Genomic DNA, 24323 nt, shown 5'->3' with positions numbered 1-24323 from the left:
AACACTCCTCCTTCGAAAAGCGCCACCACCATTTAAACAGAAGAGCTGTGTTGTGGATTACAGCATCTCCAACTCCCAATCTGCCTAGCCTTTTAGGAGCCTGTACTACTTCCCACTTAACCATAGCCATACCATTCCTCTCATCCTCCTTACTCTATAGAAATCTTCTCTGCAAGGAAATCAACTTCTCTGCAACAGCCCTGGGCATCTTACATAAGCTCAAATAATAAACTGGAAGGCTATTCAACACAGATTTGATAAGCACCAACTTGCCAGCTTTATTGAGGGCCTTGACCTTCCAAAGGCTGAGCTTTTTCTCTACTTTGTCTATTATTGGCTTCCAAGTCTTAACCAACCTCGGATTAGCTCCAAGCGGAATACCCAAGTATTTTACTGGAAGAGTGGTATCCTTACAGCCCAGTACCCTACACATACATTGTACCCACTACTCGTTACAGTTAATAGAAATCAAGCTAGACTTATCAAAATTAATGCTTAAGCCTGACATCAACTCAAAGCAGCGAAGCAGCCTCCTGTAATTTTTGATGGTTTCTTCCTCAGGTGGGCATAACAACATCGTATCATCTGCAAACTAAAGGTGCGACAACTGTATATGATCTCTCTCTACCAATAACGAAGATATACGACTGTTCCTGATAGCCTCTCCAATCATCCTATGTAGCACATCAACCATAAGTACAAATAAAAAAGGAGACAAAGGATCACCTTGTCGTAGTCCTCTTTCCATCCTGAAAGGCTTAGAAGGCAAGCCGTTAACCAGCACTGACATAGAACACGTACTAACATATTCCATTATCCAACCCCTCCATCTGTTTCCAAAAACCATCTTTTGTAGTACAAGGTCCACAAAACTCCACTTAACTCTATCATATGCCTTTTGGAAATCCAATTTTATAATTGTCACTTCCTTCTTCCTTAGCTTGAACCACTAGACACTTTTGCACGCGATAAGGGCCCCATTATGAATCTTTCGACCTTTGACAAAGGCACTCTGTGTCTCACCTTCTAGACCTGGCGTAATTGCTCGCATTCTCCTCACCAGCAACTTCGAGATCACCTTATACACACACCCCACCATGCTAATTGGTCGCAGGTCTTTGATTTCCTTAGCACCAATAAACTTGGGGGCTAGCGCCACCCACGTAACATTATCATCTGCCGGTACTTTGAAGACTGAAAGAAATTCAATACTGCTGCCGTGAATTCATTGCCAATTTCATCCCAACACTCCTTTATGAAGTTCATGTTGTAGCCATCGCATCCTGGAGCCTTGGATGATTCACAATCCCACACTGCCTCTCTAACCTCCTGAGCTGTCGGTAGTACCTCTAAAGCCTTAGCATCCTCCTCATTGATCACCTCCACCAGACCATCTCTGAATCCCACCAACGGCGACTTCTCTTGATGATATAGATTTTTGTAGAACTCATTAATGGCTATCTTGATCCTAGCTTGATTCCTTATCAAACGTCCATTAATGACCAGTGCATCAATCATATTATTCCTCCTTCTTGCAGAAGCTAAATTGTGGAAGTATCTTATATTTTCATCCATGTCTCTTGCATGCCTAGACCTCGACATCTGTTTCAAATGTAATTCTTTCCTCACATACCATTTCTTACAGCACACAAATAATGCCTTTTCTTCTTGCCTGCACTGTTCCGTCATAAACTCCGTTACCCCCCATGTCATCTATCTTCTTGATCTTTTCCTCAAACTTCATAATTTTCTTGTCCATGTCCCCAAAATTAGCTCTGTGCCATCTTCCCAAAGGACTCGTCAATGTCTTCAATTTCTCAGTGAACTGTATCTCTCCCAGTTCCCTCCATTCCTCTTTGACCATCCTCAGAAACCCTTCATCATTCGTGAACCATGAATCTAGACTTCGAAACGGCCTCGGACCGTCCCTTGGCCTCTTATCCTCCAATATAATAGGACAGTGATCAGACAAGCCCCGTGGCCCCCTCTTAAGCGAGACTCAGGGAATGCCTCAAGCCATTCCAGACTAATCAGAGCTCTATCAATACGGCTACAAGATCGCCCTCTAAACCATATAAACCTATGGTCAGTCAGCGACAGGTCCACCAGGCCCATGTCATGTATCCAATCCTTGAAGTCTTCTGCCGATAGGGGTAGCCTATCATTGCCTCGCCTTTCCTCCATCTGTAGAATCTCGTTAAAGTCCCCCAAGAAGCAACAGGGACCCTGACACAAACCGGCTATGTAACTCAATTCCTCCCACACAGCAAGTTTTTCATCTCTTGAGTGCGAGCCATAAACCAAGAAGAAAGCACAGTTAACACTATTTTCCAACAATATCCCTTCAACGCACAACCACCTCTCCCCTTTATAGCAATTTCTCGTATTAAAGAAATCATCATCCCGTATTAACAACAGACTACCAGACGCACCATCAGACCCCACATATTCCCACCCCGCACCAATCCCCCAAATTTTTAAGACATCAAATCTAGTCACTATTTGTCTTTTAGTCTCTACCAGGCCTAACAAATTCAACCTATATTTTCTCTTTAAGTCCTTCACCATCCTCAACTTTCCATCGCCCCTTAACCCCCTAAAATTCCATGAACTCAAAATCATTTTAAAATATTATTACACACCTTTTTGTGAAGTTTGGGCCTACTCCGTCTTGCTTTAGCCTTCTGTTTTGCCAGTCTTCTTTTTTGAGCAATTTCTTCATTCTGTTCTTGGAGGATAGCCATAATATCATCTTCTTCATTATACAACATGTCACCTGATTCTTTGGCTAATTCCCAAGTCCTTTTGTTTTCCATCATCTGCGCCTCCAGTCTTGGATATTCTGTACTGTTGCCGTCGTTATAATGGTCATGCCCTTCTTCTCCTAGGTGGTCCTGTCCGTCCCCGACACCCTAACCATCATACTGATCCGAGGGCTTTCTGTCCCCCAAGGATGCGATTCCAAAACCTCTATTAGCTAATTCTTCCTTATCTCCACCGCGAATTCCAGAATTAGTGCCAATAACTAGTTCGGTGTCCACCCCTTCGTTCAAGCCTCAACCCCTAGTAGCCCTTCATCCCACATCTCAGGCCCAACAACCCTTCCTGCTTGTTTTCTACTTATGTGGTCTCCCGCTACTACCGCTTTGCTCCTACTGTCATCTTTCATGTCACCGACCGCTTCGGTTTCCCGCTGCCCACCAACAGCTGACTGACGAATGGCTTTGTTGATCATTGAAGTCTGCTACGATCTGCCTCCATCGTCCTGCGTAGGTCGAGCTTCTCCATGGGCTGCACGTACTCCCCGCGTCGAGACAACATCCACCAAGCAGAGCCCCTGATGTGGTCCATTACTATTCAGTTGATCGTGTTGGCTGCCACCAGCAAAGGGGACCTCGCAAGCCGTGGCGCCATCGCCCCCCGATGCGCAAGGTATCCCTGGCAGCCGCGAGTCATTACCAGACCCGGTTCCTTCCCTATGCTATCCGCTGACCCGACCCGACACACGCAGATCCAACCCAGTAGAGACCTCAACAGCGCGCTCCATCACACTAGAACCAGTTCGAAGGCCCTCTTGGCCCATAGCACAGCTACCATAGTTATTAGCATTACTGGCCCAACCCACCTTATTATATGTATCATATTTTAGCACCTTGCCCAGCCCATTATGGTTTCATTATAGCTCTAAGGAATGGTAGCCTCTGAATCCACTTCGTTGCTGTAATCATATCCCGCCAAATCTACCGAGTAATTATTATTACCATCAATTGGCTGATATGTTACCAGTTTACATTGATAGTGACTTGAATTGTAATAACTCCACTCATTTAAAATCGAGTCTGAATTTACGAATCTATCCTGATCTTCAACCACCTCCCGTCGCACTTTCGTAGCATTTATCGCTGCCTGATCACCATAGTCTACCAGCTTTGTAGGCCCGGTAGACGTTGTATTTGCACCCTTATCTACCTTTGTGGTTTGATTTTTCAAGTAATCCCGTAATGCAACACCATCTGCCACATTATCCACATTACATTGCAAACTATAAACTTCCCGTCCCTCCTTTTTTACTAATACGTCAAACTCACTGGCACCTATAGTAATATGAACCCATTAATTGATCACATCTATAGCACATGTATTAATAAGAACATGGCCTACACTGAATGAGGAGCATGATTTTGTCACTTCATCGCATCCAACCACCTCCCCCCATAGACCTCCTAACATCTTGAATGTATCCACTGACCAAACATGTAGCGGCACCCCAAAACACTCTAACCACACCCTGCACAATTCACTTCTCTCTGATTCATCCCACCTCCATACACTGTGGAATATCTGTAGTAGACTATTCATTTTGAACGTGTATGTTTCTTCAGCATTTAACAAACTGTCGAATGTCAGAATAGCTTTATACGCTCCCATTTCGCGGACTTGGATTACTTGAGGAAAATTCTTCGCAACCATGTCCTTTAATGAACTAAAGTCAATAGCCGTCGTCGTACCACCTATTAAGCTTTTCTACAGCCAGCCCAAGTTCTCCTTCGCCACAGCCACTTCCAATTTCTTCGTCCACCCGTTTTCATGTGGATCTTCGACCTTTTTATCTCTGTTGACATCTTTAGGACCGCTAGTCATGGTTATCTAGACAACCTCTCTTTCTTGTTGTGGCTGACGACTCATTCCCTTTCGATTACCACCTGCTGGCTGTATATCCGTCTTGACCTTCGCACCCGATGATTGCCTGTATTTAGCTTCGCCAACAAACATCACCTTATCTCTCAACTTCATACGATTCATTTCTGTTACAACCTTCAACGCCCCTCCCTTTGTAGTGTACCGTATGAACGCAAACATGTATATTCTATCCGCTTTCCGTTTTCATGGTAGGTATATATCATTTATAAGGCCAGTCCAACTGAACAATTGAAACAATTCTTTCTTCGAAATGTCTTCCGGGAGATTATCCAAGAAGATCGTGAACGACTCATCCTCCAATCGACGATACTCTTCTCGATTTCAAACTCTAGGATCCTTGACCTGACCTCTAAACCTACCCCTCTCAATGTTTTCTACCCACTATCTCTCTCTTTTACTCTCTCTCTCTCATTCTCTCAGACTCTAATCCTTATATTCATAACACATTGCAATTCTTGAGAATGCTAAAATGAAAAAATTAATGAATTATATAATATTAAACTTACTTCAATTTAAAATTTTTCTTCCTAACTCAAAAAAGAATTCTAACACATCATTTCACTAATTAATATTATTTATATAAAAATTTTCCGTAAAGACTAAAAATCAATTACCGAATAAACAATTATATATTTATACATATTATTTCAGTTAAATAATCTATCAATCCATCATCAATATAATTAAATTTATTTTAATAAAATAATCAAATTTATAATAATTTTTTCTATACTCATAACACAATTGTATTTATATACTAAGTTTTATTTTAACTTTTTGTCTGTAGAGAATTATCGAGAAGGTCATCAAATTATTATAGTTTGTATTGTTGGCTAATTCACTCCAGCCTTATTACATATATATAAAAAATAATCACTAAATCAGTTATATATATATTTATATATATATACATATACATAAAAATTAATTTAGTGACTAAATATTTTTTCATATAACATTTTTTCAAAAAGAAAAATATAAATAAATAATAAAAATATTAAACAATGTGAAGATATATCGAATGTTATTAATAATGAGTTATAACTCAAATGGTATAGTTTCTTTATACTCAATTAAGAGATCATAGATTCAAATTTTTTTATTTTATTAAGATAATTCTAAAATTCTTTGTTCATATTATTTATGTCTACCTAACAAAACTTTTTTCAAATTTTACTCTACGGATTGCGCCATTAATCTGGCATACATGTTGCACAGTTTTTTTTAGCGTCGTTGTTGCCTAATGCCTATCACACTTGAAAATGTCAAACAAGTTCTTTGGTCCACAACGTTTGAGAAAACCACACGCACAGCGTATTCTATTTCTAACGGCACATCAAAGAAACGTTCCTCGTTTGTTTCCTTCCTCAGAAACAACCTCTTTCTTTCTCTCTTCTTTCTCTCATATTTCCTCACAAAACCTTACAACTTAAAATTGCATATAAAACATTCTCTTCCCCTTCTCCTTTCTCTCATTATTTGTATTATTCTTTAGCCAAATTAATATTCTTCTATATATATCCAATTAAGTCCATAAATTTTTAATTATATTACTTGTCCCCATATAATACATTGTGTAACATTTATATAATAAATATGTCAAGAAGTTTAGAGATTACTATCTTATCAGCAGAGGATCTTAGAGTGAACGAAAAATCTATAAAGAAAAACGCATTTGTGACGCTTAAAACCGACGCAAACAGTGCCGTGAGGACAACTAGAATGGACGTTGACGGCGGAAGCTATTCGACATGAAATGAGAAGGTTATAATGGACGTGATATTGCATGCAAGTTTCATAATTTTGGAGGTGAATTACAAAGTAATGATGGGAATCAATAGTGTTAAAATTTTAAAGATACCAATTTCGGATATAGTAGGAGGCTATGTCCCTCAAAATCAAGTGCAATTTTTAAGCTATAAGTTATGGGATAGAAAGGTTAAGAGAAATGGGGTTATCAATTTTTCGGTTAGAGTCAAAATGTCGGTGGTTTCATTGGTGAATGGGGTGCCGCCGCCGGCCGGAAATAGCTCTAATACAGTTGTAACTGGAATTCCAGTAAAAACTCACTTTATATAAAATTGATATTTAAAAATCGATAAATAATTTAATAAATTTAATTAAATTATTATCTAACGATTTTCAACTCTTCACCTTTATTTTTTCATCAAATGAAATATATATGTTTTCTTAATTATAAGACCAATCTACTATGATCGGAAGAGGTCTTGGGTGAAAAAACAAGAAAAGCATTTAACTTCATTTGATAAAAAATTAACAAAAACAAAATGATGCATTCCACTTGATAAAAGAGAATGTAATTTTCGTTCTCTTTTATCAGTTTTTCTCTTCACAATAATATGTACTTTTTTATAAGATGTGACATAAATATTTATTTTTTGATAATACTGTTTATAGACTAAATATTTATAATATTTTTATATAAATATAATTGTTATTAATTGATTATGAATTTAAATTATTTTTTGATTAATAAAATAAAAAAATACACGTAGTAATTATTAAAAAGTTTTGATGTCAAATAATGTTTAATATAAAAAATAGTAGTGTTAAAAATTAGTATATTTTGTAATTTGTAACTATTAATTAGTTATTATTATTATTTTTAATAATGTGAGATTACATTTAATAATGTAGAATTATACACTCTTTTTTTAATGGTTAAATACTGACTTTAATAATTAAATATTGACTAAATTTTAATAAAAGTGTTAGTTTCGAGACTTTCTCATTAAAAAATTACTATGCTTGAGAAGCTAAGATTGATTATTTTTATGCCTAATTGACTAGAAAATATTATAGGAATCGTTTAAAAAAAGAATTTATATTTAGTTAAACAATATTAATCAACTTTAAAATTCATAATGTAGGATATAAAATTAAGAGTTTAAAATTTAAAATAAGTAAAATAATTTTTAGTTAACTCTTTCTTTTGCATTCCTCCATATAAAAAAGACACTAGCGTTTGGTGTGCATTCTCCTTCTGAATTTCGTTGAGAAAAAGATATATAATAAACAACAAGAATATAAAATGATATACCAAAACTTATAATTTAAAATTGAATAAGGACATTGTAACAACACTATTAATAAGAGAGTTCGTATATATAATCCATTTTCTCTTTTATTATTAGTTTCGTATGTTGTATGTAATAATCTTTTTAATAAAAAATAATATAAAACATATTATTAACTAAAAATATATACATAGCGTTAATACTGTATGTTCTTCTATTTTTATTAATATGTCTCTTTTGAATTAATTTATCTTATATAATTAAGAGTTTGTTTGGGGTGAGTTTTTATGAAAAAAAAATTCAAGTTATCTTTATTTAAAAAAAAATAATGTTTGAATATATATCTTATGTAAAAACATTTTTTATATAATAATATATTTAGATATAATAACATAAAAATACTTTTTATTTAATTATTATGTTATAACTTTTTTTAATAAATTTTTTAAAAATAATATAATTATAATTTTTAAAAAATATTTTTTATTTTTTTATATTTTTATTTATACTATTAAAATTTTGTTAAATATACCTAAAAATAAAAAATTACAAATTTTTTTAATAATTTAATGGTATCCAAATAAATTTCAAGCAGTGGTTAACACGCCATAATGATAAAGACAATGTATAGTTATATATCTAGCTAGATGAAGGTAGTGTATGTCTTCTTTCTCCTTCTCAGCATGATGCAGAGTTGCAGACGTACACAAATTAATAAATATAAAAGTCCATTCTAATTATTATTTCATCCAGCTATGATGATTTGTATATATATACATAATTTTACTTCAAAGGAGGGGTTTGCTCCCTACAATAATGTAATATAATAATAATTGATCATGAATTTTAATAATAACATACTGTATATACTTTTAATATAACATATAGTTAATTTATACACCGCACTAGAGAAAAAAATAATGTTTTTAAAATTAAATAACATACCACTAAAAAGTAACGAAAAAATACCTAGAATGTTTAAAAAAAAATAATGGCGATTAGAGAGTTATGCTATAAAATACAATATTTTTGTAATAATTGTAAATGAAATTTAATGGCGATTATAAATCCTAAATCTAAATCTTAAATTTTAAAAAAAAATTATGTTTTCAAATAGCAAGTTTACAAACCACGATTAAAAAAAAAAAAACTAAAAATTTTATAATTTAAGTAGAGACGGTTTAAAGTTGTTGTAAAATAACGACAAAATTTAAAATTGATATATTATAACGACTTTTAAATATATGATATTTTGATATAGCGACGATTATCTCAATAATCGCTGAAAACTGTCACAAATTCTAATGGATCTCTAAGTCTTGAAGAACGGAGGCCACTTAAACGTTGATATTCCTTTTGTGCTGGTTTAAAATAGTGCAAATTCCTAAATAAAGCTTTTGCTAAATCCCTGGGCACCTTTAGTGTTATTATATGATTTTTTCAAAAGATAGTACTTTCTCTCTTTTTTTTTTTATATATATATATCAAAAGTCATCCACTTGAAAGCAAGTAACTGACTACACACAACAGAAAACTTACGTTTAAGATGAAATTTAAATTTCCACCTCTTAATTAAGAGATCGAGAGGGATGACCTACCAAGTCATACCCATATAATTTCTTATTATATGAATTATTAACATCTTTAAAAGGTTTTTAAATTAATAACATTTTGTATATATTATTTTATTAACACTTTAATTTTCAAATATATCACTACAGACTAATTCACATTACACTTTTTTCTTTATAACAAAAAAGTGTCATTCATAAAAAAATGTTAAACGGCATGCGCATAATAATAATAATAATAATAATAATAATAATAATAATAATAATAATAATAATAATAATAATAATAATAATAATACATTAGATTTAGAGCTAATAAAATTATAACAATTAATGCATATTAAATAGACAAGTTCTAACTATTTTTCTATTAATTTTTTTTTTTTTTTGTTATCAAGTAATTCCTAAGACATACATTCTTTATCATGTCTGAGGTGGAACTTATCTTGCACTGTATGTCACGTAAGAATACATTATTGAGATCATATATCTTGGCAACTACCATGCATGGCTACTTTGGCCACAATAACTAATTAAGCAGAGGACGTAATGTTAATTAGGCACTCTTAGGTAGTTTTTAGTTACCACTTTAGGATGATTATATATTATTATTATTATTATTATTATTATTATTGGTTCCTTTTGGCAATGGCCAACATACACCTTGCATTTCTAAAAGTGTACTTAGAGTCTCGAAGTCACTTGAAAACTATATGATGTTTTTATAATAATGCCGACTAGATTAATTTTGTCAAAGGAGTTGTATGTATTCAGATTATCGATAGACATTATTGTTCAACAGTAATTATTTTTGTTCATTTTTGAGGGAATGAAAACTTTTAATCAGTCACAATTTTTGAGTTAAATAATAGAAAGTGGCTGATGGTATTTATAAGGGATTTCGACGATTACGTGAATGATTGTCTAGAAGGTATAAAAATTATGGAAAAATAGCATAAATTAGAGCAGATATTCTATCTTATATTTATAGTGCATATATATAAATTTGGAAGTGATTTATACTAGATTCTAGCAGATTTTTTTAGTTGTTCACACTATCCTCCAATTCAACATATTAAGAATTAATTCATTACGGTTTTAAGTTTTATTTAAAAGTCTGTCACTGACTAATGGTTACTGTATACACAAAATAAAATTTAAAAAATTTCCAATAATTATTTAAAATGGACGAGTAAACTGATTTCTCGATCAACTCAAGTTGGTTAGATTCTAGTCGAATTTAACAAAATATGATTTGGGTTGAAATTTTATAACCCAAATATGCCCCAAGAGTGAATTTGAGCCAAGAGAATGTCATAAGCCTAATTAGAGATACGGAATTGTATGTAACAGTTATAACTTTTGGTTTAGTGAGCAACCCCCTATCTAACATTTATTCTATCGGACAAAAAGTATTGTAATGAGATTATGAAAACATAATTAGCATTCGTTATTTTGTTTTCTTATCTTTTATTAGAACTAAAATTTTGTCTAAAAATTAGATGAGTAGGAATTGCAAAAGGATTCACACCTACAGATACTCATAAAAATTATCCGCAATAGGAAAATTAGTTCAGACTTGCAAAATCCTCACGAAGACGAAAATCCGCCTCAGGAATAAATGAACACAAAAAGTGGGAATTGAAGTATTTGTCTCACAGGAATTTCGTAAAATTTCCGCAAAGAAAAATTTATTTGAATAATCTAATATATATAATGTTATGTAATAAATCTTAAATCCTAAACTAAGAATTGTTATATTAGTTTGTTGGAAACTTTTTTATTTCATTTTATTTTAATTTGTATGTTAAAATTTTTTGTGTGTATATTATTTATGTTAAATTTGTGTTTGAATTATACTTAATTTGATATATTTGATTGAATTGTATTATTTTAGATGTTATTATAACCATCTTTTATAACTGTATTAATTTTTTAAAATTTAATATCTCTGTCTCCATTGCAATTAAAAAAAAAAGTAAACAAGAATCTTTTATAAATGCATTAATTTTTTAAAATTTAATATCTCTGTCTCCATCGCAATTAAAAAAAAAAAGTAAACAAGAATCTATGACAAAAATAAGATAGGAATAGGGATGAGAGAGGAGTCTCTGTCCCATAAAAAACTATTGTCATCCTTGGTTTGAGATTGTTCTGGTAGAAAAAAAAGTATATAAATTAAATTATTTTAAAATATATCCCATGAGATGAGAATAATTTTCAAAACTTTAATTATCTAGCTATGTCTCGTTGTTCAAATATGTTATGCGTTAGGTCTTTGACTCATCAATCTCATGCCAAATACTAGTACATGTATATAGTGCATTTGAATTCCAATGTGAAAAATGTTAATTTATCAAAATTCACCTTTGAGTTTCCAAAGAGGAAAAATATTTATTTAATTCACGATTCATGGTAATCACAACGAAATTATTTGGTACATGAAATAACGCACGCAGGTGCTTGTTGGTAGATTTGTCTCTCGAATGTGGATAATTACTTATATATATAAATATAGTACTCTTGAAGAATTAGTAAGTTAGAGGTAGTTACAACCAAATGTATTGCAAGCGAACTTGTATTATTCCGAGAAATTCATCATGTAATAAAATATTTAGAGAAAATATTCATTTAAACAACATGTGTGGAGAACCTTTTCAAAATAGTAAGAAAGACAACAGACAAGAGCTCAGACGGCACTTGAGTTCATCCATTAGGATCAGAACGTGAAGGACCCTATCCAACACAAAGTTTGGATTACATCACTGATCTCAACACACATTGCACCAGCCGGGAATTGAACCCGGGTCTGTACCGTGGCAGGGTACTATTCTACCACTAGACCACTGGTGCTTAGATGAAATTTGGTTAATCGGTTTTTAATTTCCATAAGGACAACTTTCTTACCACTTCTCTTATCCCACAAACATATACACACAATCTCTTGTGAATTTAGGAGTGCAGCTGCAACTTTTTTTAGATGATTTAATTAGAATCGAAATGATTTAATGCGTTAAAAATTTAAAAAATATATTTTTATTCTTTAGATATATTAATATAAAAGAGAACGGTTTAAAAATAATTTGGGAGAAGTTTGTGTTTGGCCCACAAAAAATAGTTTGAGATCCAAATAATTTTAAAAGTTCAAAATTTTTAATATGTCAAATTCAAGCTTATGAAAATAGTTTGATAGGCCATTTTGAAAAATATATCCTCTCAATATTTTTTTAACAATTAAAAAAAATAAAATGTCACCATTAATTTTATAAATAAAACTAAAAATAAATATAAAAAAACAATAAAAAATTAAAGATCACACTTTACATTCTCAATTTTTTTAACCATTGAGAAGGTCCATTTTCACCATTTTAAACCAATAAATATATAATTTTATTGTACTAAAAAGTATAATAACAAATACTTGATCTTGTATCTTTTATTTTATTTAAAGTCTTTTATTTACTATTTTACTTATTTCTTTAACTACATGTATATATCTTCATTTTTTTATATATTTAATATCTTTAATTTTATTTAATTGTATTTATTTATTTTGTATTTTTTTAAATTATCAAAATTCCTAACAAATTTTAAATCAAATTAAGTTTTAGAATTATTTATTATAAATCTAACTTATTAAGGGTGAACTCTAACCTATTTTCTCTCTTATCAACAATTAATAGCAACCGTCTTATAATTAATGGTCGTCGTAGCAGTGGTAATAAAGGAATACAAAGGGCAAAATTATCCATTCAAATCAAATACATTTTTGTTAAAGTGAAAATTTAAATGCAATTATTTTTATGTAAAATTGATATTTAAAAATTTTTAGATAATAGATAAATACTCTTTTTTTTCCTGACTTTTTATCTGAAAAACGACACACACCTTAATCTTCGTGTGTGTCATTTTTTGGGTAAAAAGTCATGAGCTGAAAAAAGTATTTATGTTTAGATAATTTAATATTTACCTAGCTAAATTATCATCTAATAATTTTTAACTATTAACATCACATAAAAATAATTATATATTAATCTTCATCTTTTATTAAACTATATTTATAAAAAAATATTAATTTGTAAATTAATTAAATTTTTAATTTAGTTCAACGAAAATAGTATTTTAAAGATATTATATTTTAAATAGTAAAAGTTCAAGTGTAATCAATTTTTGGGTAATTTATCATATTAAATAATATGAAAACTAATTTTATCAGAATGCACAAAATGGAAAATGAATACCAGAATGCATTTTTCTCCTAATCTATGTAAATCGCGATAGGGGGTCCCGCAATTTACGAATACACGTAATCCGCTATTGGGTGTCGCAGATTACGTGCAACTAAAAATGAGCATAAACCGCGACGGGGTGTCGCGGTTTACATGTTGGCGTAGAATGTGCATAAACTGTGAGAGGGGTGTAGCGGTTTATGCATTAGTATAAATATGCTGAAGGGGTCTCGCGGATTACACTTGTGTTGGAAGAGAAAGATTTCTAGAGAGAGAAGTAGTGGTTTTCTAGAAAAAGGAAAAGAGAGAGAAGTGGTTAAGTTGAGTTGAGATCGGAGCCGGGACCATGGCGGAGGCACGCAGTCTATACAGGCTAAACGGCATTGCGAACATTGTTGGGAGCATAAACAAAGAGGTTAGTTTGGTTATTTTTAGTTAATGTATGTTGTATAATATTTTTCGTATTTTTCGGTGTTTTGGTTATTTTTAGTTTCGTAATTGTTAGTTAATTTATTTAAATTTAGATTTAAATTATTATTTTAAATCATAAAATGTAGTATTTAAATTATTATTTTAATCGTTTATATCTTTCATTGAATTTTGTGATTAGAAAATAGGAAGTGTATGTTATCAGTTTAAACTTTAAAATTGTAGTTATGTGGTTGATGACTATAAATTATTACTGTTGGGTTTTTTATATGTTTGGTTTATTCTGTGACATGCTCCAGGCGACTAGGTGTATATATAGTGTCCGGAGGCAGCAGAACATGCCTCTGTATGACAAGATCGTTCCATATCTGGAAAGGGCCGATTTGTACCACCTGACAAGGCTCAACGCCAGGTGATTTTGGTTGGATGAGTCCTTAGTTAGTGCTTTCATTGAGAGGTGGCGTCCTGAGACGCATACCTTTCATATGCCCTTTGGAGAGTGCACTATCACACTGCAGGATGTAGTATACCAATTTGGGCTGCCCATGGATGGTTTACCGGTATCCGAGTGCCTTACTGATTTTGAGAAGTTTATGGAAGAAGAAAAACCGGCGTGGGAGTAGTTTGAGGAACTGTTTGGCGAGCTTCCACCATAGAATAAGGTGAAGCAGTATACAGTCCACTTCACCTGCTTTCATGAGAGGTTTAGGGTGCTGCCAGATGATGCTACGGAGGAGACCGTACGCATATATGCACAGAGGAGCACAGTCGGTTATGGCGTGCATGTACTTGCTTGATATACTTCGCCGTCATTGAGTGGCACCAGGTGGATAGGGTGCTGCCACAGCTGGGTGGCGTTCAGCACGAGCCTGAGCCAGCCTCGAATATTGATTGGCTCCATGCCAAGGATGGGAGGGGTGGGGAGAGATAGTTCCCGAGCTACCACCAGGTATGGAACCTTAGTTGGAAGAACAGGTTTGATGCTGTCCTAAGTATCCCCCGAATGCTTGATCCCGGGGCGTCCGCAGACTTTTTGCGATGGTGGTACAGAGTGGCTCTTAGGTTTCTATCGCCAGATTCCTTGATTGCCGATCCTAGGGCTGAGGAGATCTCCCAGGATTTTGTTCAGAGAGGGTCGTCACAGGCTCCTTCTAGGGTGCCAGACGTGCCAGACAACAGGTGCGTGGAGCGGCGGCGACGCGTGGGTACCAGGGCTACATACCGAGAGTGGCGATGACTGGATGACATGATTCAGGATGATAGATCCAGTGAAGACGGAGTCGGACATGCTGATCACCCTGTCCGGCGTGGCCGTCCTCAGCGTTGGGGTGGTTTAGCAGGGGGCACTCTACTGGTCCTGGTGATAGACCCGCTGGGCATGCAGGGGCAGAGACCCAGGAGGTTCCTCTTACACATGTTTCGAGCTCCCAAATATACCATGACATCCATAGCCAGATGTATGATGACCTAGCGGGTCTACTTTCACGATGGATATGGACCACGAGGTTGGGAGTTCACAATTCTATTCTGACTTTGCAGATCTCATCCGGGATGACGACCCTCCCATTTTCAGTAGCAGACTGCACAGAATCAGGTGCTTGAGACCCAGCTCCGGATGGACGTTGCGCATGGGTACCACCCAGATATGGATGATATACAGCGGTACCAGCCGCAGATGTCTAACCCTCATGGATTCCACCCCCAGCTACATGTAGAACTGAATGAGCCTGATGGCAGTCCGTATGACAGTTCGTTGGGCATGGGAGGGACACCTGCATCTGCATATGGCGTGGGCATGCCGGTTGATCCTCCAGCACAGCAGCGCCAGAGGCCCGCCAGAGTGAGACGGACCGCCCAATGTGGTACATGGTCGCATCTCTTGGGTGCATTTGGACATGACTCTGACGACGAGGATGAGGACAGGCAGGAGCCGTAGCTTACTATTTTATGGTTTCATTGATGATACCTATGTATGTCGGATTTACCATGTACTTTTCTATTATATGTGTTTGTACTTAGTTTATTTCCATTGAATTAGGTGTATGTAGCATATGTTTTTTTATTAACCACACACTTTGTTTTATCTTTATATAAATTGTTTACTAATGCATAAACCGCTACACCCCTCTCGTAGTTTATGCACATTCTATGCCAACACGTAAACCGCAACACCCCTGTCGCGGTTTATGCTCATTTTTAGTTGCACGTAATCCGCGACACCCCTATAGCGGATTACGTGTATTCATAAACCGCGGTACCCCTGTCTCAGTTTACATAGATTAAGAAAAAAATGCATTCTGGTATCCATTTTTTATTTTGTGCATTCCCAAGCCTCAAAAGTAGAGTCAGTTTTATTAGGTTTGGGAAGAGAACCATTCACAAATAGAAATTTGTTCTTCGTCTTCAGAGAGATTGTCACAGAACGAGACTAAGAATGATAATTTGTGATTGTTCAGGGGAATGGAAGTGAGTGAGATACCAGGATTTTCGCTCGCATGAAAAAAAATTGACTAGAAGGATCCTAATTGAGATTGGAGTTGGATCTGATGGAAGGAGAAAATTGAGATTGCATAGTCAAAAAGTGATGCATCATCAGCATGAAATTCCAAGATTCAGCGGTGGAGAATCTAGGATTTTCCAAATCGGAGCAAGGAGCGTGTGGATCAACCATTCTTTCAGCAAAGCAGTTAAAATCAGACAAAATGTTGTGAAAGCAAGTTCCACGAACTAAGAATCGTGTGCAAGAGAAATTGAAAATAGGACAAAGACGCTAATCCCCTTGAGACTCAACAAAAATGAGCACCTCCCTTCAATCCGTGTAAACTCGTAATCGGAGTCGACACTTCAATGGAACCGAAGCAAAGCACTCTCATCAACGCTGTCGTGTGGGTGAATCGGAGAAGATGAAAGAGAACAAGTGGAAAAAACACCCACTGCACTATATAAAAACTTAGAACCAGCTGGTAAATTGAAGAGGAAAAAGAGAATAAGAAGATGAGTTCCAAGTTTAGAAATTGAGAACTTGCAGAATGGTTTAGAACTAACTATATCAATGAATTAACTTAATCATCTAGCCAGTTAGACTAATCATCCGTAACAACTTCTAACTATATTGTATAGGATCTACTACTAACTAGTACAATGAACTTATGCTATATTTTCCAACAATTTGTCTAGTATTGATTTTTTTTCTTGATGCTAACTAAACTCTAAATCTTTATATCATAAAAAGCTTAATATCATATTATAAAATTATTTCTTCTAGTAATAATTTTATAATGTGTAAAATATTATAGCAGTTTATATATATTCTATTTCAATTTGTATGTAAAATCGTAATAAGATCTCATAGTTTACGTATAAATTTTGAATCCTCTGGTGCTTTTAACAAATTATATAAAATTAAAACAAAATTAAAAAAATACATCTTTTAAAAAATTATAAATAAATAATATTAAAAAGTTATTTTATTTAAGTAATTTCTCCTTAAATTTGTTTGCAGTCACATAGACACTACTTTTAAATGTTTAAATAAAAATTAAAATAATAATGTTTTGTCCTTTTATCTGAATTTCTGAGAAGAAGAAGAAGAAGAAGAAAAAGAACTAAAAAGAGTAAAGGCCATTTTCGGTCCCTAACCATTTGTCTGATGGACTTTCCACCCCCTAAGAAATCTAAAAACCCAAATCGGTCCCTATCTACTTTAATATATGTACGTTCCAATCCCTGCAACTGGTTCCAAGCAGGTCACTTGCTGATGTGTCAGTAATTTGTCCACGTGGATTTCTCTCCTTCATAATTGAGACAAATTGCCCCCTGGACCTTTGTTGAAACGTTGTGTTTCATAAAGAGCAACTATCTCCTGGGTGTTCATAGTTATTTAGGATTTTTTCTTTATTCTTCATTGTGTGTAGAGTGAAGATAAGGGCTTTTCTCCTAAAGAAGAATATGGCTATGAAAGTCAGAGACTCTTCTTCAAGAACCGTGGAGGAAAACAGTGAAGCTGGGAAGAATTTGTGTTGGAGTCCGACTCTGGATTCCACTGGGAGTATAGGGAAAAAGGCAAACCAAGGCAAGAAAAGATTTGTAGCACCCAGATGTCATTGTGGCACATATGCAATACTGTTTCAATCTAGCACTGCAGGAAATTCGAACAGGCTTTTTTTTGTTACTCTTATTTTAAGGTAATCATTTTGCAATTTTAGCTTTGTTTCAAAATTTGTTGTCATTACAATGGACTGTTATTTGTTGCAGATCGCAGCTCTACATTGCAAATAATTTGCTTGACTTGATGAATATGTTGAGTCATATTTACATAAAGCTGATGTCAATCAGAATGGAGTGGTTGAAAGCTTGACCATGATGGAGGAAATATTGGAGGCACTGGAAGTAATGATGGCGAAGCAGAAAATTGAAAAAACATTTGGAGGCAACACTAAATGCAGAACCTTAACCACTTTTTTAATTGGAATTGCAGTTACACTTATAATTTCATCAATTTGCAGTGGATTCATAGAGAAAAATGTGATTTTGATTTAGTGTGCAAAGTTATGTAAATAGAAGACAACTACTTAATGTATTATGGTTGAAATTCATGACTTGTTTGAAGACAACAACTCATGTTATGGTTATTTACTCTAATTTAGTTATACTTAATTTATGTTATTTCATGTAGTTAGTAGAAGTTAAAATAGTGTATTGAGATATTATCATATTGTATTATTATGTAATTGTGAAACACATATCTATGAAGATAACAATATAAATATTCAAATATGTGACATATTTGGAATTGTACTCATAAAAGTTGAAACTAATATATAAAGCGATTCATTGATTCACAAACCAAAGCATGAGTGTTCCACAAAAAGTTTACTCCAAAATATGAACAGCTCCAGAGTTTCACTCACAAGACCATGTGTGTTTTTTCAACTTGATACTAAAACAAATACCAAAAAAATTGATAGTATCTCTAAATCAACCCTGAGTATTATGTAAACTTCAAATCAAAACCTAATTATAATATCAAACTTAACCAAAATAACTAAAGTTCCACATTCCCTAAACAACATAATATCCATATAGCAAGTTCTTTCACTATTTTTTTTGTGGAGGCTTCATTCCTGGAGTTGGAATGAACTTGAATAGTCTTGATGAGGTCCCAGTACTAGCTGCTGCCAGAGTTTCATTGGATATTTTAAGAGAGGTTCTTTGTAAGCCTTGTTCTTCTGGTTGGGCTTGTAAATTGTGAGCAGGTGTGTTGGGCTGCACTGGAGGACCTGGGGGCTTTCTGACACTCTGTTTGGGCCTAAACTTTAGAGCTGCAGAAGGGGGCTGAGTCTTTGGAGCCTGAGTTGTGGCCTGATTCATTGGAACAGTTTGATCAGTTCCTGAAACCTAGTAAAACAATAGTAAATCACATATGGGCTCCAAAACTGCATCTTTTGTGTTTAAAAAAAAAGTTAAGAACTATGGTATGTCTACTGGACCACCTAATTCATCTTTTACTGGTCCTCCCATATCTGTTTCTACTGGCCCTTGGACAGAACCCAACCCACTCGGAGGTGTCTCAGTTCGATTTCCTTTACTAGATTCACCATATAGCACATGTCTCTTCCTCCTCCTTCCGGTATACCTCTTTGACGATTTCTTACCATTTTTCTTAGGTGACACTTTTTTCTTGATTGATAGAGACACCGATGCTTTTTTCTTTGTTTTTTTCCATGTCTTTTTGGTGATTCAATATCACTACTATCAGTCTCATAACCAGGAGGAGGAGGCTTGTAGGCCTCATCCTCAGCACTCTCGTATCCGTCATCCGAGAACACAACGGGCTTTTCCTCTGGTTCTGGCTCTGGTTCGACTGCCATTGGTTGACTTACTGGGTGCTCAAAGTAGATGTAGAACTCATTTTTATCTGGACAAATTAGGGTGGCTTCACACATGTCATTAATATTCTAGTCACCCTTAAGGATATGAAGCCCAAACTCCAAGTTTCTTGCCGCTGGATCAAACCAGTAAATTTCTTTGTATTCTGAATAACCTAATCCCTTGAAGAGTTCTTCCAAGTCCTTCTTGTTGACAAAATCAACATCCATGGGTGAAAATTTCTCAATCTTTCCATCTACATACCATAACACTCCATTTGAATTTTTCTTTAATCTCCCACCATGGTGAAAAACAGGGACAACAAACACAGACATCTGTAAAAATTCAAACCACAACTCAGTAACAGAGCTAAACTTCAAAGTTAATCAAGAATAAATAGACTATAATGTCTATCAGTTAAGAATTCTTAACTCATCAGTAAACACAAAGGTAAAAACTTTCAAAGTTAACATCACTATTATAGTTTCGCAACAACCCTAACTCATCAAACAAAGCTAGTGCTTCACCCCATCCACCTAATCACCATGCAGAGGAGAACTGAGTTATCAAAGCTAATTTCACTCCCACTATCTGACACACTCCTCAACTTGACTGTAGTAAAAGATAAAGTAAGTCGAAGAGAACGAAGCATTCCTTGCCTTTTCAAAGAAACATGCCAAATGCAGTCAATGTCTTCCCACACAGTGGTGCAACACGCTCGCACGTCCTCAACGTAACGCTCTTTTGGAGGGAAGGAGAAATGTTTTCAGAATTAAAGGCAAATGTATATGATGAGGGAGAGGAATGTGTTTTATGAAATAACGCTCTTTATGAAACGCAATGTTTCAACAAAGGTCCAGGGGCGATTTGTCTCAATTATGAAGGAGAGAAACTCACGTGGACAAGTTACTGATACATCAGCAAGTGACCTGCTCGAAACCGGTTACAGAGACTGAAACGTACATATATCAAAGTAGATCTAGACCGATTTGAATTTTTAGATTTCTTAGGAGGTGGAAAATCCATCAGGTTAGGAACCGGAAAGAGCATTTACTCAATTAAAAATAATAATGTTTTGTCTTTTTAAATGTAGTGAAGTGATGACATGAATAATCTAATGAAGATGCAGTAGTAGTAGTAGATACACAGGTAAACTTGTCTCCAAAGGCGCGCACACACTCTTCACTCGGTATATTCCTATCACTAATGACGCGTCAGAATTAATATTTTTTTTACTAATATTAGATATTATTTAATTTATATTTTACTTTTATATTATTATAATTTAAAATTTGAAATTTAAATACTGATAATTAAAAATAATAAATTTTATTAGTTATATAATATTAAGTTAATTAATATTTAATAATAGAAAAAATTTATTCTCATTTTTTACGAGATGTTAAAATAACACATATCTCCTCTCTATTTATAAAATGTACATTTTTCTAACTTATAACTTTTAAAAAACCTCCTTTTTAACCTATTTTAAATTTTTTTGTATTAATTAATTTTAACTTTATCTATTTTAAAAAAATTATTTTTTAAAAAATACTTTTAACAAAAATTTTATTTTTTATTATTAAATTTTTCTTATCAAATTACTATTTAATAAATTATTTTTTATTAATTAAATTTTATTTTTACCAAAATATTTTTTAAAAAATTTAATAATTAAATTAGTTTTTAATAATTTTGTAATTATTAAATTATTATTTTATCAAAATTTTTGTTAATAATTTTTTTATATTTTATTATTAATTTTTTAATATTAATATATATTATTTTAATATTAAATAAAAAAATCTTATAAATGTATAATAATTAATATATATTAATATTAAAAAATAATATTATTAAGATTTTTTTAATATTAAAATAATATATATTAATCAAAAAATTAATAATAATATATAAAAATAATTAACACAAAAAATTTAAATTAAATTAAAAAATTTTAAAAAATTATAAAAAAAATATACGTCTTATAAATAAAAAAAAGAAAAATGCCATTTTAATCTTTCGTAAAAGAGAGAAGTAAAATTTTGTCTTAATAATAAGTACTGTACGTATAATGAACTAATGGTGTAAGTGTAAGTAAGCTGAGGTCAAAAGTCAAAAAGTCAACGCATATATATATATATATATATATATATATATATATATATATATATTTCACGAAAGAACTCGTCAACTTCTTTCGCTATTTCTTTCTCTTCTTCGTGTTCCCTTCCAACAAATTTTTCTACCCCTTGACATCCTTATAAGAGCATCAACCTTCACCCCCGTTATTAATCTCCCTCATCACAACAACGAAAACAATCTAAACTAACACCACACACACATATCTAATTAGCATCAGCATCATGGGGCTAAGCTCACGAACTATAGAGATTACTGTTATTTCCGGTGAAAACGTTCATGTGAAGGAGGAATCATACGTCGTCGTTCGAGCTGAGTCACTCAAATCTTGCACAACAAAATCAGCCAAAAACACTGACATTATCATCAACAATAATCATACCTCAAGTTTGATTTCATGGAACGAGAAGTTATTGCTTGAGATTCCAATGCATGCAAGGTCCATTACATTTGAGGTTCAATGCAAGAATTCAAGAGCAAGTAGTGCTAGACCGGTTGGGATGGCAAGGATTGCTATTTCGGATATATTATTGTTGGGTGGTTCAGGGTTCGGTAGCGACAGCGACGTCGACAATAATGTGTTGAGTTATAGGTTGAGGGACTGGGATGGACGGAGAAATGGAGTTATTCATTTTTCCGTAACGACTGCGAAGATCACGGCCGCCGTGGAAGAAGAAGTGGAGCCGCCGGTGAAGGGTTTGGTTGAGGATCACATGAAGAAGAATAATAAGAACTACAATGAAGTTGTTCTTGGTGTTCCTTTATGGTGGAACCCCAATATTATTTGAAGATCTATATTATTGCTCTCTTTTTTGTTGTTGTTTTAAGTTTATTCATTTTTTGTTTTTCCAGATCAAGGATTCACTTAATTAATTGCTCTTTAAAAAAATGTTCTGAGGCAACAATTTTTTATATTTTTTATTATTATTTGGCTACCATAGCATAAATACTAAATTATTCTTAATAAATAAATTTTATAAATTTATATATACAAATTTTAAAAAATATAGATATAAATTATATTATTCTAAAATTTTAATAAATATAAATATAAATTATATATGTTTAAAATATTTGTAAATTTAGATATAAATTATTATTATTTTTGTAGCATTATTTTTAATTTTATGCATATCTCTTGTAATGAGATATATTTATTATTTAAGCTCACATAGAATTTTCTATAAATCGTAATTAGCTTGCTTCACTACTTAGTTTTTTCGTATTACTTTATAAGGAATTCTTACTTGAAAAACACTTACGTATAGATTAAAATTGTACATAAAATACATAACGACATTCCATGCTAAAGAAGAAAAGAAAAGAATGAAAAAGCAAAACTCAAAAGTACAATGTTCACATTCTTATTAATTATTATATTATATATTAGTAAATAAAATTATCATCTTAATTTAAACGGAGTTATTACGTGTTTGGCAAGTTATATGGTCAAAGTGAATAACAATACTTTTAGTTGAAAGTCGGTTGCTAGTTACGGTTCGGAAGTTCACAAGGAAAATAAACAATTGCGGCCATTTCACAAGGGATTTTCGCGGTTTAGAACCGCCGCTACACGGATCCGCGAATTTGATTTGCTGCCAAGATTTTGGTAAGCGAAAAAGTCTAAGAAACCAACTATAACATAAGCTAATTTAAGTTAATTTTTTGTATTTTTAGTTTTAAAATTCGAAAAATTAAAATAGTGAGAAGTCGTATTTTTTTTTAATAACAAGGATTATACTTTTTCAACTAGTTAACTCTACCTAACTAGCTACCCTTTTAATTGCGAAATCGTTGATAATTGATCCGTTCCAATTCTCTAAATATTTTATTAACAAAATTATACATACACTCATTCATGTTGTAGTTATGGCACTACTATAGGATTAAAGAGAAAAATTAAAAAATATGGCTCATGTGTGTACATTTATTTTTTTTAAATTAAAGATAAAATATTCTATATATATATATATTAAAGATAAAAAATATGTCCACTAAAATTAATTATTATATATTTACTTATAATATATATTATTTAACATATTTTTAATGTGTATTTTATATTAGTTAATGAATGGTTTTTGATAACTAATAATATTGATATATACCTAACATATATAGTTGATTAAAGAGAGTACGTGCATACAAAGTAGATATAGAAGTAAAAGATCAACACCAAAGAGATGAACGTTTTCAAAAAAAAAAAACAATCTAAAATCATAGAAATGAAATATTTTCATGATAGAGTTTGAAGAGAAGGTGACGAGGAAGAAAGAGTGTGAGTTATGTATCTCGGTGAATGAACAATGCGAGAATTGATTGAATGAATCCATAGCATACACACT

General features: G+C 33.0%; 1 protein-coding gene, 1 non-coding gene and 1 pseudogene across 2 annotated transcripts; 2 read left to right on the top strand and 1 right to left on the bottom strand.

Annotated features, from left to right (window-relative positions):
* Positions 1-6297: 6297 nt before the first annotated feature.
* On the top strand, positions 6298-6780 carry LOC112803809 (BON1-associated protein 2-like; annotated as a pseudogene).
* A 5312-nt stretch (positions 6781-12092) lies between these two features.
* Positions 12093-12163, bottom strand: TRNAG-GCC (transfer RNA glycine (anticodon GCC)). Its single transcript has one exon. It is a non-coding gene; the product is annotated as a tRNA-Gly (tRNA).
* A 10039-nt stretch (positions 12164-22202) lies between these two features.
* On the top strand, positions 22203-22766 carry LOC112799782 (BON1-associated protein 2-like). Its single transcript, XM_025841808.3, has one exon. The coding sequence runs from the start codon at positions 22203-22205 to the stop codon at positions 22764-22766; it is 564 nt and encodes a 187-aa protein (XP_025697593.1).
* The last annotated feature ends 1557 nt before the right edge of the window (positions 22767-24323 follow it).

This window comes from Arachis hypogaea, chromosome 5 (assembly GCF_003086295.3).
Source record: "Arachis hypogaea cultivar Tifrunner chromosome 5, arahy.Tifrunner.gnm2.J5K5, whole genome shotgun sequence".
Taxonomy (NCBI): Eukaryota; Viridiplantae; Streptophyta; class Magnoliopsida; order Fabales; family Fabaceae; genus Arachis; species Arachis hypogaea.
Note: the sequence above shows the minus strand (reverse complement) of the source record. Positions and strands in the feature narration are given on the sequence as shown.